The sequence below is a fragment of the Ictalurus furcatus genome, chromosome 24 (genome assembly GCF_023375685.1).
Source record: "Ictalurus furcatus strain D&B chromosome 24, Billie_1.0, whole genome shotgun sequence".
Classification (NCBI taxonomy): Eukaryota; Metazoa; Chordata; class Actinopteri; order Siluriformes; family Ictaluridae; genus Ictalurus; species Ictalurus furcatus.
Genome location: NC_071278.1, coordinates 444,274 through 457,500, shown reverse-complemented (window position 1 = coordinate 457,500; position 13,227 = coordinate 444,274). Strand labels below are relative to the sequence as shown.

Genomic DNA, 13,227 nt, shown 5'->3' with positions numbered 1-13,227 from the left:
AGAGGCACTGTGCCAACCTTCAGTCTGAAACTGTTTAAATTGTACAAAGTTTATAAAAAACACAAAGCTACACATTACACATGCACATAACATCTAAACATAAAACTCATATCTGGGACTGAAACTAATCACACTTTAGTGTTGACTTGTTGTGCGGTGTGTTGAATTGCACAGTGTGTTTAGTTGTTGTAAGCTGTGTTGAGTTGTTGTGCAGTGTGTTTAGTTGTTCTGCGGTGTGTTGACTTGTTGTTCAGTGTGTTGACCTGTTGTGCAGTGTGTTGAATTGTTGTTCAGTGTGTTGAGTTGTTGTGCAGTGTGTTTAGTTGTTCTGCGGTGTGTTGACTTGTTGTTCAGTGTGTTGACCTGTTGTGCAGTGTGTTGAATTGTTGTTCAGTGTGTTGACCTGTTGTGCAGTGTGTTGAATTGTTGTTCAGTGTGTTGAGTTGTTGTGCAGTGTGTTGAGTTGTTGTGCGGTGTGTTGGGTTGTTGAACAGTGTGTTGACTTGTTGTTCAGTGTGTTGACCTGTTGTGCAGTGTGTTGAGTTGTTGTGCGGTGTGTTGGGTTGTTGAACAGTGTGTTGACTTGTTGTGCAGTGTGTTGGGTTGTTGTATGTTGTGTTGAGTTGTAGTGCAGTGTGTTGGGATGTTGTGCGGTGTGTTGAGTTATTGTACAGTGTGTTGTGTTGTTGTCGCATACAACAACACAACACACCATACAACACAACACACCATGCAACAACAGAACGGGACACACCATACAACAACACAACGTGATGTTGTGCGGTGTGTTGAGTTATTGTACAGTGTGTTGAGCTGTTGTGCGGTGTGGTGAGTTGTTGTGCGGTGTGTTGTGTTGTTGTAAAACACACACACATAACATCTAAACATATAACTCATTATCAGGGACTGAAACTAATCACACTTTAATGTTGAGTTGTGTACAGTGTGTTGACTTGTTGTGCGGTGTGTTGGGTTATTGTGCGGTGTGTTGAATTGCACAGTGTGTTTAGTTGTTGTAAACTCTGTTGGGTTGTTGTGCAGTGTGTTGTGTTGTTGTGTGGTGTGTTTTTGTATGGTGTATTGTGTTGTTGTATGGTGTGTTGTGTTGTATGGTGTTTTGTGTTGTATGGTGTATTGTGTTGTTGTATGTTGTGTTGTGTTGTATGGTGTGTTGTTGTATGGTGTGTTGTGTTGTTGTATGGTGTGTTGTTGTATGGTGTGTTGTGTTGTTGTATGGTGTGTTGTATGTTGTGTTGTATGGTGTGTTGTGTTGTTGTATGGTGTGCTGTTGTATGTTGTGTTGTTGTATGGTGTGTTGTTGTATGGTGTGCTGTTGTATGTTGTGTTGTTGTATGGTGTGTTGTTGTATGGTGTGCTGTTGTATGTTGTGTTGTTGTATGGTCAGCTGAGATTAGTAATAAAATAATAATGTTTTCTATAATAGTGTGTTCCAGAGACAACACACACCAACACACACCAACACACACTAACACACAGAGCACAGATATAGCTTGTGAACATGTGTTTAAATGTGTGTGTGTGTGTGTGTGTGTGTTTGATGTTGCGGTACGCAGGTGGAGGAGATTCGTGGCTGCATTGAGAAGCTGTCGGAGGACGTGGAGCAGGTGAAGAAACAGCACAGCGCCATACTGGCCGCTCCCAATCCTGATGAGAGTGAGTGCAGTCTGTTCATCACGCTGAGATTCAGGACGTTAATCCTCTCACCTACAGCCACATACTCAACACTCATTCAGACTTCCCATTAAAGGGGAGGGTGCCTAGGTAGTCATCTTGTATAAACATTACCTAATCAGCAGGCAGCATGAATGTGTGTGTCTGCCCAGGTCCACCATGCATGGTCAGGTCCATGAATATTTGGACATTAGCATAGTTATTGTTATTTTAGCTTTCTAGTACAGTGTATAGGAGTCTAAATTAAATAACGACTTTTACATAACAATCATAAATGGTATTTTAGACACTTGGTTGCAAATCTTTTGGAGTAAAAAATTGCCTGAAGTCTGGAACCCATAGACATCAGCAGACACTGGGTTTCTTCCCTGGTGAAGCTCTGCCAGATGTTTCCTGCAGCTTTCTTCACTTCCTGCTTGTTCTTGGAGTGTCTTCAGAAAGCTTGGTTGGATTCAGCTCAGGTGATTGACCTGCCCACTGCAGAACATTCCACTTCTCTGCCTTAACAATGTCTTGGGTTGCTTTTGAAGTACACTTCAGGTCATTGTCCATCTGCTCTTTGAAACTCCGTCCAGTGAGTTTTGAAGTGTGTCTGAATGTGAGCAGACAATATGGCCCTGTACACTTTACATTTCATCTTGCTGCTTTTCCCAGCAGTCACATCATCAGTACATACAAGAGAATCAGCTCCACTGGTAGCTGTACACGCCCACACTGTCGAACCATGAGCAGGTCCTTCCTTCTCCATACTTTTCTCTTCCCATCATTCTGCTACAAGTTGATCTTCATCTCATCTGTCCACAGGATGTTGTTCCAGAACTGCACGAGTTTTTTAAAGTTGTTTTTGGCCCATATTAATCTGATCTTCCTGTTTTTGACATTTATGCATTTAGCAGACACTTTTATCCAAAGCGACTTACACATGAGATTTGTACCAGTGGTGTACAGTGGTGTACAGTAGTGTACAGTAGTGTACAGTGGTGTACAGTAGTGTACCAATGGTGTACAGTGGTGTACCAGTGGTGTTCAGTAGTGTACAATGGTGTACAGTAGTGTACAGTAGTGTAGCAGTGGGGTACAGTGGTGTACAGTAGTGTACCAGTGATGTGCAGTGGTGTACAGTAGTGTACTAGTGGTGTACAGTGATGTACAGTAGTGTACTAGTGGTGTACAGTAGTGTACAGTAGTGTACCAATGGTGTACAGTGATGTACAGTGGTGTACCAGTGGTGTACAGTAGTGTACAATGGTGTACAGTAGTGTACAGTAGTGTACCAGTGGGGTACACTAGTGTACCAGTGGTGTACAGTGGTGTACAGCAGTGTACCAGTGATGTGCAGTGGTGTATTAGTGGTGTACAGTAGTGTACCAGTGGTGTACAGTGGTGTACAGCGGTGTGCAGTGGTGTACAGTGGTGTACAGTGGTGTACTAGTGGTGTACAGTAGTGTACCAGTGGTGTAGTGGTGTACAGTAGTGTACAGTAGTGTACAGTGGTGTACAGTAGTTTACCAATGGTGTACTGTGATGTACAGTAGTGTACCAGTGGTGTACAGTGGTGTACAATGGTGTACAGTAGTGTACAGTGGTGTACAGTAGCGTACCAGTGGTGTACAGTGGTGTACCAGTGGTGTACAGTAGTGTACAGTGATGTACAGTGATGTACAGCAGTGTACAGTGGTGTACAGTAGTGTACAGTAGTGTACTAATGGTGTACAGTAGTGTACAGTAGTGTAACAGTGGTGTACAGTAGTGTAACAGTGGTGTAACAGTGGTGTACAGTAGTGTACAGTAGTGTACCAGTGGTGTACAGTAGTGTAACAGTGGTGTACAGTAGTGTAACAGTAGTGTAACAGTGGTGTACAGTAGTGTACAGTAGTGTACCAGTAGTGTACAGTAGTGTAAGAGTGGTGTACAGTAGTGTACAGTAGTGTAACAGTGGTGTACAGTAGTGTACCAGTGGTGTACAGTAGTGTACAGTAGTGTAACAGTGGTGTACAGTAGTGTACTAGTGGTGTACAGTGATGTACAGTAGTGTACTAGTGGTGTACAGTAGTGTACAGTAGTGTACCAATGGTGTACAGTGATGTACAGTGGTGTACCAGTGGTGTACAGTAGTGTACAATGGTGTACAGTAGTGTACAGTAGTGTACCAGTGGGGTACACTAGTGTACCAGTGGTGTACAGTGGTGTACAGCAGTGTACCAGTGATGTGCAGTGGTGTATTAGTGGTGTACAGTAGTGTACCAGTGGTGTACAGTGGTGTACAGCGGTGTGCAGTGGTGTACAGTGGTGTACAGTGGTGTACTAGTGGTGTACAGTAGTGTACCAGTGGTGTAGTGGTGTACAGTAGTGTACAGTAGTGTACAGTGGTGTACAGTAGTTTACCAATGGTGTACTGTGATGTACAGTAGTGTACCAGTGGTGTACAGTGGTGTACAATGGTGTACAGTAGTGTACAGTGGTGTACAGTAGCGTACCAGTGGTGTACAGTGGTGTACCAGTGGTGTACAGTAGTGTACAGTGATGTACAGTGATGTACAGCAGTGTACAGTGGTGTACAGTAGTGTACAGTAGTGTACTAATGGTGTACAGTAGTGTACAGTAGTGTAACAGTGGTGTACAGTAGTGTACAGTGGTGTAACAGTGGTGTACAGTAGTGTACAGTAGTGTACCAGTGGTGTACAGTAGTGTAACAGTGGTGTACAGTAGTGTACAGTAGTGTACCAGTAGTGTACAGTAGTGTAAGAGTGGTGTACAGTAGTGTACAGTAGTGTAACAGTGGTGTACAGTAGTGTACCAGTGGTGTACAGTAGTGTACAGTAGTGTAACAGTGGTGTACAGTAGTGTACAGTAGTGTACCAGTGGTGTACAGTAGTGTAACAGTGGTGTACAGTAGTGTGCAGTAGTGTAACAGTGGTGTACAGTAGTGTACAGTAGTGTACCAGTGGTGTACAGTAGTGTACAGTAGTGTAACAGTGGTGTACAGTAGTGTACAGTAGTGTAACAGTGGTGTACAGTAGTGTACCAGTGGTGTACAGTAGTGTACAGTAGTGTAACAGTGGTGTACAGTAGTGTACCAGTGGTGTACAGTAGTGTACAGTAGTGTAACAGTGGTGTACAGTAGTGTAACAGTGGTGTACAGTAGTGTACAGTAGTGTAACAGTGGTGTACAGTAGTGTACAGTAGTGTACAGTAGTGTAACAGTGGTGTACAGTAGTGTACCAGTGGTGTACAGTAGTGTACAGTAGTGTAACAGTGGTGTACAGTAGTGTACAGTAGTGTACCAGTGGTGTACAGTAGTGTACAGTAGTGTAACAGTGGTGTACAGTAGTGTACAGTAGTGTAACAGTGGTGTACAGTAGTGTACCAGTGGTGTACAGTAGTGTACAGTAGTGTAACAGTGGTGTACAGTAGTGTACCAGTGGTGTACAGTAGTGTACAGTAGTGTAACAGTGGTGTACAGTAGTGTACCAGTGGTGTACAGTAGTGTAACAGTGGTGTAACAGTGGTGTACAGTAGTGTACAGTAGTGTAACAGTGGTGTACAGTAGTGTAACAGTGGTGTACAGTAGTGTACAGTAGTGTAACAGTGGTGTACAGTAGTGTACAGTAGTGTACCAGTGGTGTACAGTAGTGTAACAGTGGTGTACAGTAGTGTACAGTAGTGTAACAGTGGTGTACAGTGGTTAATAAAGCCTGTATGTATCTTCTATTGATTGTTGACTTTGACACAGATTCCCAATGCAAGTGTTCCAGTATGAAATCATCTCTGAGGGAATAACATACACATGGCCATGGAGCAGCAAAAAGCCTGAACTTTACTTAAATAACAATAACTTTGTCAATGTCTAAATAATTATGGACCTTCCTGTGTATCAGGTGATAAAGGGGCGTGTCAGAGGATAGGAAATGTTCCTAAACTATGTATTGTTTTTGTTCTTCAGTTTTATTGATTTATTTTACCTCTCCTCTGTCCTGAACTTCTGTTCTGTTCTCTCACTGTTTGGGGTCTTCATGAATTCTCCACCTTTATTTTCTGTTGCATGGAGTTTAAGTTGCTGGCGGATGGTAACCATGTGATCCTGCTGTGTGATTCATCTTCAATCAATCACCAGTGTGTATGGTGGTTATGGTCCTGACAGTCTGAGTGTGTGTGAGTGGGTGTGTGTGTGAGAGAGAGAGAGAGTGTGTGTGAGAGAGTGTGTGTGTGTGTGTGTGAGAGAGAGAGTTTGTGTGTGTGTGAGAGTTTGTGTGTGTGAGAGAGAGTTTGTGTGTGTGTGAGAGTTTGTGTGTGTGAGAGAGAGTTTGTGTGTGTGTGAGAGTTTGTGTGTGTGTGAGAGTTTGTGTGTGTGAGAGAGAGTTTGTGTGTGTGTGAGAGTTTGTGTGTGTGAGAGAGAGTTTGTGTGTGTGTGAGAGTTTGTGTGTGTGTGAGAGTTTGTGTGGTGGTTACAGTGTTGACTCACTGCATGCTTTTTTAATTTTATTTTTATTGTTTATTTTTTGTGTTCTCCATTTTTCCTCTTTTTTCTTCCTCTTTTCCTCCTTTTCCTTTTTGCTGCATGAAGGAAACAGAGTGAGTGACACCACTGCTATAAACACACACACACACACACACACACACACACACACACACATTCTCTCTCACACACACACAGAATACTTAAGCTCACACACACACACACACACACACACTCACTAACACAGAATACTGAGGCTCACACACACGCCGTACTCTTTGAGTTTAAGTGATTCTTATGTGATATATCACATATATACAGCCATAACATTAAAACCACAGACAGGTGACGTGAGTAACGTTGATGATCTCGTCACAGAGACACCTGTAGAGGGGGGTATATATTTATTAGGCAGCAGGTGAACAGTCAGTTGTGGAAGTTGACGTGTTGGAAGCAGGAGAAATGGGCGAGTGTAAGGATCTGAGAGACTTTAACACGGGTCGGATTGTGACGTCTAGACGTCTGGATCAGAGCGTCTCCAGAACCGCAGGTGTTGTGGGGTGTTCCCTGTGTGCAGGGGTTAGTACCTACCAAAAGTGCTCCAAGGAAGGGGAACTGGAGAACCGGTGACAGGGTCATGGGTGTACAAGGCTCACTGCTGTGCGTGAGGAGAGAAGGCTAGTCCGTCTGGTCCGATCTCACAGAAGATCTACTGCAGCACAAACTGCTGAAGAAGTTCATGCTGGTTCTGATAGAAAGGAGTCGGGACACACAGAGCATCACAGCTTGCTGCGTATGGATCTGTGTAGCTGCAGAGCGGTCAGAGTGTCCATGCTGACTTCCTGTACACCTCCGAAATCTCCTACAATGGGCACGTGAACATCAGAACTGGACCATGGAGCAGTGGAAGAAGGTGGCCTGGTCTGATGAATCCCGTTTTCTTTTACATCATGTGGAGGCCCGGTGCATGTGTTGCTTACCTTGGGAAGAGATGGTACCAGGAAAAAATATGAGATAAGATGTACAGTATCTCACAAAAGTGAGTACACCCCTCACATTTTTGTAAATATTTGATTATGAGCAAGTCACATGACACCGGGGAGGGAAAATGGCTAATTGGGCCCAATTTGGACATTTTCACTTAGGGGTGTACTCACTTTTGTTGCCAGCGGTTTAGACATTAATGGCTGTGTGTTGAGTTATTTTGAGGGGACATCAAATTTACACTGTTACACAAGCTGTACACTCACTACTTTACATTGTAGCAAAGTGTCATTTCTTCAGTGCTGTCACATTAAAAGATATAATCAAATATTTACAAAAATGTGAGGGGTGTACTCACTTTTGTGAGATACCGTACCTTTATTGATCCCCTGTTGGAGAAATTCTAATTAGCACAGCAGCACAAGTTGGAGGAGTAACATCAAAGTCTGGATATAAACACCAGGAAATAAAACTGAAATCCTAAACTCTCGTCTCATCTCCGTCTTTTCATCTCAAACCCAGATGTCTTTAGTGTGCAGAACAAACACATGAACTGACCTTGTGTGCCAATAGTTTCGGATTGTATATAAAATTATATATATTATAAACTGTAAATAAAATGCAACTTATATTTGTCTAACCCTCCTACCTGTCTGTCTGCCTGTCTGTCTGCCTGCCTGTCTGTCTGTCTGTCTGTCTGTCTGTCTGTCTTTAATTAGAAACCAAGCAGGAGTTGGAGGATCTCACAGCTGACATTAAGAAGACAGCCAATAAAGTACGCTTAAAATTAAAAGGTAATGTTTATTTTATTAGTGTCATCATCACTGTAGCATTACTTTAATAAATACAGTTTAAACATTAAAACAAAACAAACAAACTTGAATTAGTGTCTAGTGTGTTTGTTGTTGTTATTTGCTGTGTTTGCTGATTTGGGCCATACTGGTCATTTTTCAACTTATATCCTACTTTGTGCATCTTCACCTTCACCTTCACCTTCACCATCACCATCATCTTCACCATCACCTTCATCTTCACCATCACCATCACCTTCACCTTCACCTTCACCTCACCTTCACCTCACCTTCACCTTCACCATCACCTTCACCTTCACCATCACCTTCACCTTCATCATCACCATCACCTTCATCTTCACCTTCACCATCACCTTCATCTTCATCATCACCTTCACCATCACCTTCACCTTCATCTTCACCATCACCATCACCTTCACCATCACCATCACCATCATCTTCACCTTCACCATCACCTTCACCATCACCTTCACCATCACCTTCATCTTCATCTTCACCATCACCTTCATCTTCACCATCACCATCACCTTCATCTTCACCTTCACCATCACCCTCATCTTCACCTTCACCATCACCTTCACCATCACCTTCACCATCACCTTCATCTTCATCACCTTCACCTTCATCTTCATCACCTTCACCATCACCTTCATCTTCACCATCACCCTCATCTTCATCTTCACCATCATCTTCACCATCACCTTCACCATCACCTTCATCTTCACCATCACCTTCACCTTCATCTTCACCATCACCTTCACCATCACCTTCACCTCCATCTTCACATTCATCTTCACCATCACCTTCATCTTCACCATCACCTTCACCATCACCTTCATCTTCACCATCACCTTCACCATCACCTTCATCTTCATCACTTTAACCATCACCTTCATCTTCACCTTCATCTTCACCATCATCTTCACCATCACCTTCATCTTCACCATCACCTTCACAATCACCTTCACCATCACCTTCATTTTCACCATCACCTTCACCATCACCTTCATCTTCACCATCATCTTCACTATCACCTTCATCTTCACCATCACCTTCATCTTCACCATCATCTTCACTATCACCTTCATCTTCACCATCACCATCACCTCCATCTTCACCTCCATCTTCACATTCATCTTCATCTTCACCTTCTTATACACCTTCATTTTTATTTCTGAATCTTATTATTGGGATTTAGAATGTTTAGTATTATAACTGGTTTGGATTTTTTCCTGTAGCAATCGAGCAGAGCATTGAACAGGAGGAGGTGATGAACAGATCATCGGCAGACCTGCGAATCCGCAAGACACAGGTGAGGTGAAGTGTAAATGATGTGGAAAAACTCAGACGAAGAAGTACAAATGAAGTAAAAACACAAGTGAGGAAGTGTGTAGAATATAAAAAAAACACACATAAGGAAGTATAAATGATGAAAACAAATAAAGGAGTTTATTTTCCCATCAGCATTGACTGCACAATCTGTTGATCTCATTAGGTTTAATCACATTAAAATGAAATGATGAAGTTAAAACGTTTATTTATGCTAGCTGTGTTTTTGGCGTTACAGTATAATGCTAGTTCAGTGATTAGCTCTCGACGAAAGGGAGAAAAAGTTCACCTTTGATGTCTGCAACACTGGTGTAAATGAATAATTGACTATGAGTGAATGAAATAAGTCACACTCAGATGTAAACGCTGGAGGCTTCGGTCGGAGCGGTCTCAATGCTGTGGGACATTTTTAGATCTTTATTCTGCGGTGAGGCGACGTTCAGATCCCACATCATTACATAACACCGTGTGAGAGAAGTTTCTGTAGAGGCAAGCGAGGATTATACATGCTTTTATTCTGCTTCACTGTTTCATTCACACACACATACACACACACATACACACACTCATACACACACTCATACACACACTCATACACACGCACACACACATACAACACATACACACACTCACTCACACACACACACACACACACACACACACACACACATACAACACATACACACACATACATACACACACACATACACACTCACACACATACACACACTCCCACACATACACACACACACACACACACACACACACACATACATACACATACATATACACACACACACACACACACACACACGCATACATACACATTCACACACTTTAAATTGACGAGCTGATGATGGGCGCCATTTTTCTTTGTGCGTTCTTTTGCTGTTGAACATACAAACACGAGTACTGAATAAAAAACATCATTTTTACATCAGCGGCAGGAACACAGTGACAGTCCTGACCCAAACCCTGACCGAGTGACAGATACGCAGATAATACAGCAGTGTGTGATTTGGGACACAGCCACAGTCGCCTTCATTCAGTCAGGCGCTCTTTATTCAGGCTCCCTCTGCTGGTCAGAAATGGAATTAACACAAAATAAATGATAATTTCTGCCACTGCAGCAGATTTATTTCAGTGTATTATTATTAATATTAATAGCAGTTGCAGATTAAGATGATAAAAGATGGTTATTAATTAAATGTACTGTCTGAATCTTCTCTACACACTCCTCCTCTTTAACCTGGTCCTCTCTCTATATTCTTCCTCCTCTCTAAAATGCTGGTTTGCATGTTAGCCTGTTTGCTACATTGCTAATAGGTGTGTTAACCTGTTAGCTATAAGCTAGTGTCTCGTTTCTCCTCTCAGCATTCCACCCTGTCACGCAAGTTTGTGGAGGTGATGACCGAGTACAACACGACGCAGTCCAAATACAGAGACCGCTGCAAAGACCGCATTCAGAGACAGCTGGAGATCAGTGAGTCTCTCTCTCTCACACACACACAGATTTTAGATTCAGTTAGCACACTGATGTTATTTTTTTTAAATTATTTCATTACACATTCATCAGCTGGAAGAACAACCACCAATGAAGAGCTGGAGGACATGCTGGAGAGCGGGAAACTCGCCGTCTTCACCGATGATGTAAGCAAGATGGCCGCTGTGCTGTAACCTCTTAGCTAAACCTAAACCACATGATCACTGTGCTTCACATTCCAAAGTTTTACTGAAGTTAATGCGAAAGACTAACTGTTTCAAATTGTACTTGATTTTTAACTCTTTCAAAAGTGTGTTATAAATCTTCTGTCGTATTTTACTAATGTCCATCATCCATCTGTACAGCTTACAGCTAATGATAGAACTGTTTTACATATTCAGATCACGCAGTCACACTCGTATCGTCAGACCTGGAATACACAGCTCTGCCTCTCTACTCAGGTGTTCATTATTAACGAGCTCTCTGTAAAATAAAGATTTTTAACACGCCGGCCGTTGCACCTGCAGATTAAGATGGACTCCCAGATGACCAAGCAGGCCCTGAACGAGATCGAAACTCGTCACACAGAGATCATCAAACTGGAGAACAGCATCCGCGAGCTGCACGACATGTTTGTGGACATGGCCATGCTGGTGGAGAGCCAGGTTTGAGTCACATCACACGTTGGGATCACACACTGGATACAAGGAGTGTATGTAAAACATGCTAATATAAACTGTGTGGGTGTGTGTTTTCAGGGGGAGATGATTGACAGAATCGAGTATAACGTGGAACATTCGGTGGATTACGTAGAGCGAGCTGTATCCGACACCAAGAAGGCTGTTAAATACCAGAGTCAGGCACGCAAGGTAACACTGTGATGATGGTTCTGCTGTGATGACAGTTACGTTATAATGACGTTACGCTGTGATGACGGTTACGCTGTAATGACGTTATGCTGTAATGATTATAAGCTGTAATGTCGGTTACGCTATAATGACGGTCATGCTGTATGACGGTTACGCTGTGATAACGGATACACTATAATGATGGTTATGCTATAATGACGGTTGCGCTGTGATAACGGATACACTATAATGATGGTTATACTATAATGACGGTTGCGCTGTGATAAAGGTTGCGCTGTGATGACGGTTCCGCTATGATGACGGTTCCGCTGTAATGACCGTTGCGCCGTGATGACGGTTGCGCCGTGATGACGGTTGCGCTGTAATGACGGTACGCTGTAATGACGGCTACGCTGTAATGACGTTACGCTGTAATGTCGGTTACCCTATGATGACGGTCAAGCTGTATGACGGTTACGCTGTGATAACGGTTACACTATAATGATGGTTACGCTATAATGACGGTTACGCTGTAATGATGTTACGCTGTAATGATTATAAGCTGTAATGTCGGTTACGCTATAATGACGGTCATGCTGTATGACGGTTACGCTGTGATAACGGTTACACTATAATGATGGTTATGCTATAATGACGGTTGCGCTGTGATGAAGGTTGCGCTATGATGACGGTTACGCCGTGATGACCGTTGCGCCGTGATGACCGTTGCGCCGTGATGACCGTTGCGCCGTAATGACGGTTGCGCCGTAATGACGGTTGCGCTGTAATGACGGTACGCTGTAATGACGGCTACGCTGTAATGTCGATTACCCTATAATGACGGTCATGCTGTATGACGGTTACGCTGTGATAACGGTTACACTATAATGATGGTTACGCTATAATGACGGTTACGCTGTAATGATGTTACGCTGTAATGACGGTTGCGCTGTAATGAAGGTTGCGCTGTAATGACGGTTACGCTGTAATGACGGTTACGCTGTAATGACGGTTACGCTGTAATGACGGTTATGCTATAATGACGGTTACGCTGTAATGACCGTTACGCTATAGTGAAGGTTACACTGTAATCACGGTTACGCTATAATGACGGTTACGCTATAATGACGGTTACGCTGTGACGACGGTTGCGCTGTGACGACGGTTGCGCTGTGACGACAGTTACGCTGTAGAATATCTGTTACTCACTGTGTTCCTAATGACTTGTGTGTAACTCCTTTCAATATTCAGGTAAAAAGAGCGCTGCCTCGGACACTAAAGCGTGAAACACTCATCAGCGTGTTTGTTTTTGCAGAAAAAGATCATGATCATCATCTGCTGCGTAATCTTGGGTGTGGTCTTGGCGTCCACTATCGGAGGAACTCTGGGCTTCTAGACTCACCGAGCGCAGACGAAGAGGAGCAAATACACCAGACGACATATATATATCACACCGCTAGGAGATACAGAAACTCCTGTCGGGTTATAAATCACACAAAAACAAAAACACACCAAAAAAAACAAAAAACAAAAGCATAACTAGTGGATTAAACCATATACGAGAAGAGAAGGGATCGAATAAATAAATAAACATTCTATTTACACACTGTACATGTAAATGTA

The 13,227-nt window shown here is 42.9% G+C and overlaps 1 protein-coding gene across 1 annotated transcript in view; it reads left to right on the top strand.

Annotated features, from left to right (window-relative positions):
• stx1b (syntaxin 1B) overlaps window positions 1–13,009 on the top strand; it is a 35,810-nt gene extending 22,801 nt beyond the window's left edge. The window contains exons 3-10 of the mRNA XM_053613557.1: window positions 1,575–1,674; window positions 7,852–7,926; window positions 9,183–9,256; window positions 10,648–10,756; window positions 10,850–10,923; window positions 11,284–11,421; window positions 11,515–11,625; window positions 12,920–13,009. Of these exons, the coding sequence (XP_053469532.1) occupies window positions 1,575–1,674; window positions 7,852–7,926; window positions 9,183–9,256; window positions 10,648–10,756; window positions 10,850–10,923; window positions 11,284–11,421; window positions 11,515–11,625; window positions 12,920–13,000 (762 nt within the window). The 3' untranslated portion in view covers window positions 13,001–13,009. The remainder of the gene's footprint in view (window positions 1–1,574; window positions 1,675–7,851; window positions 7,927–9,182; window positions 9,257–10,647; window positions 10,757–10,849; window positions 10,924–11,283; window positions 11,422–11,514; window positions 11,626–12,919) is intronic.
• The last annotated feature ends 218 nt before the right edge of the window (window positions 13,010–13,227 follow it).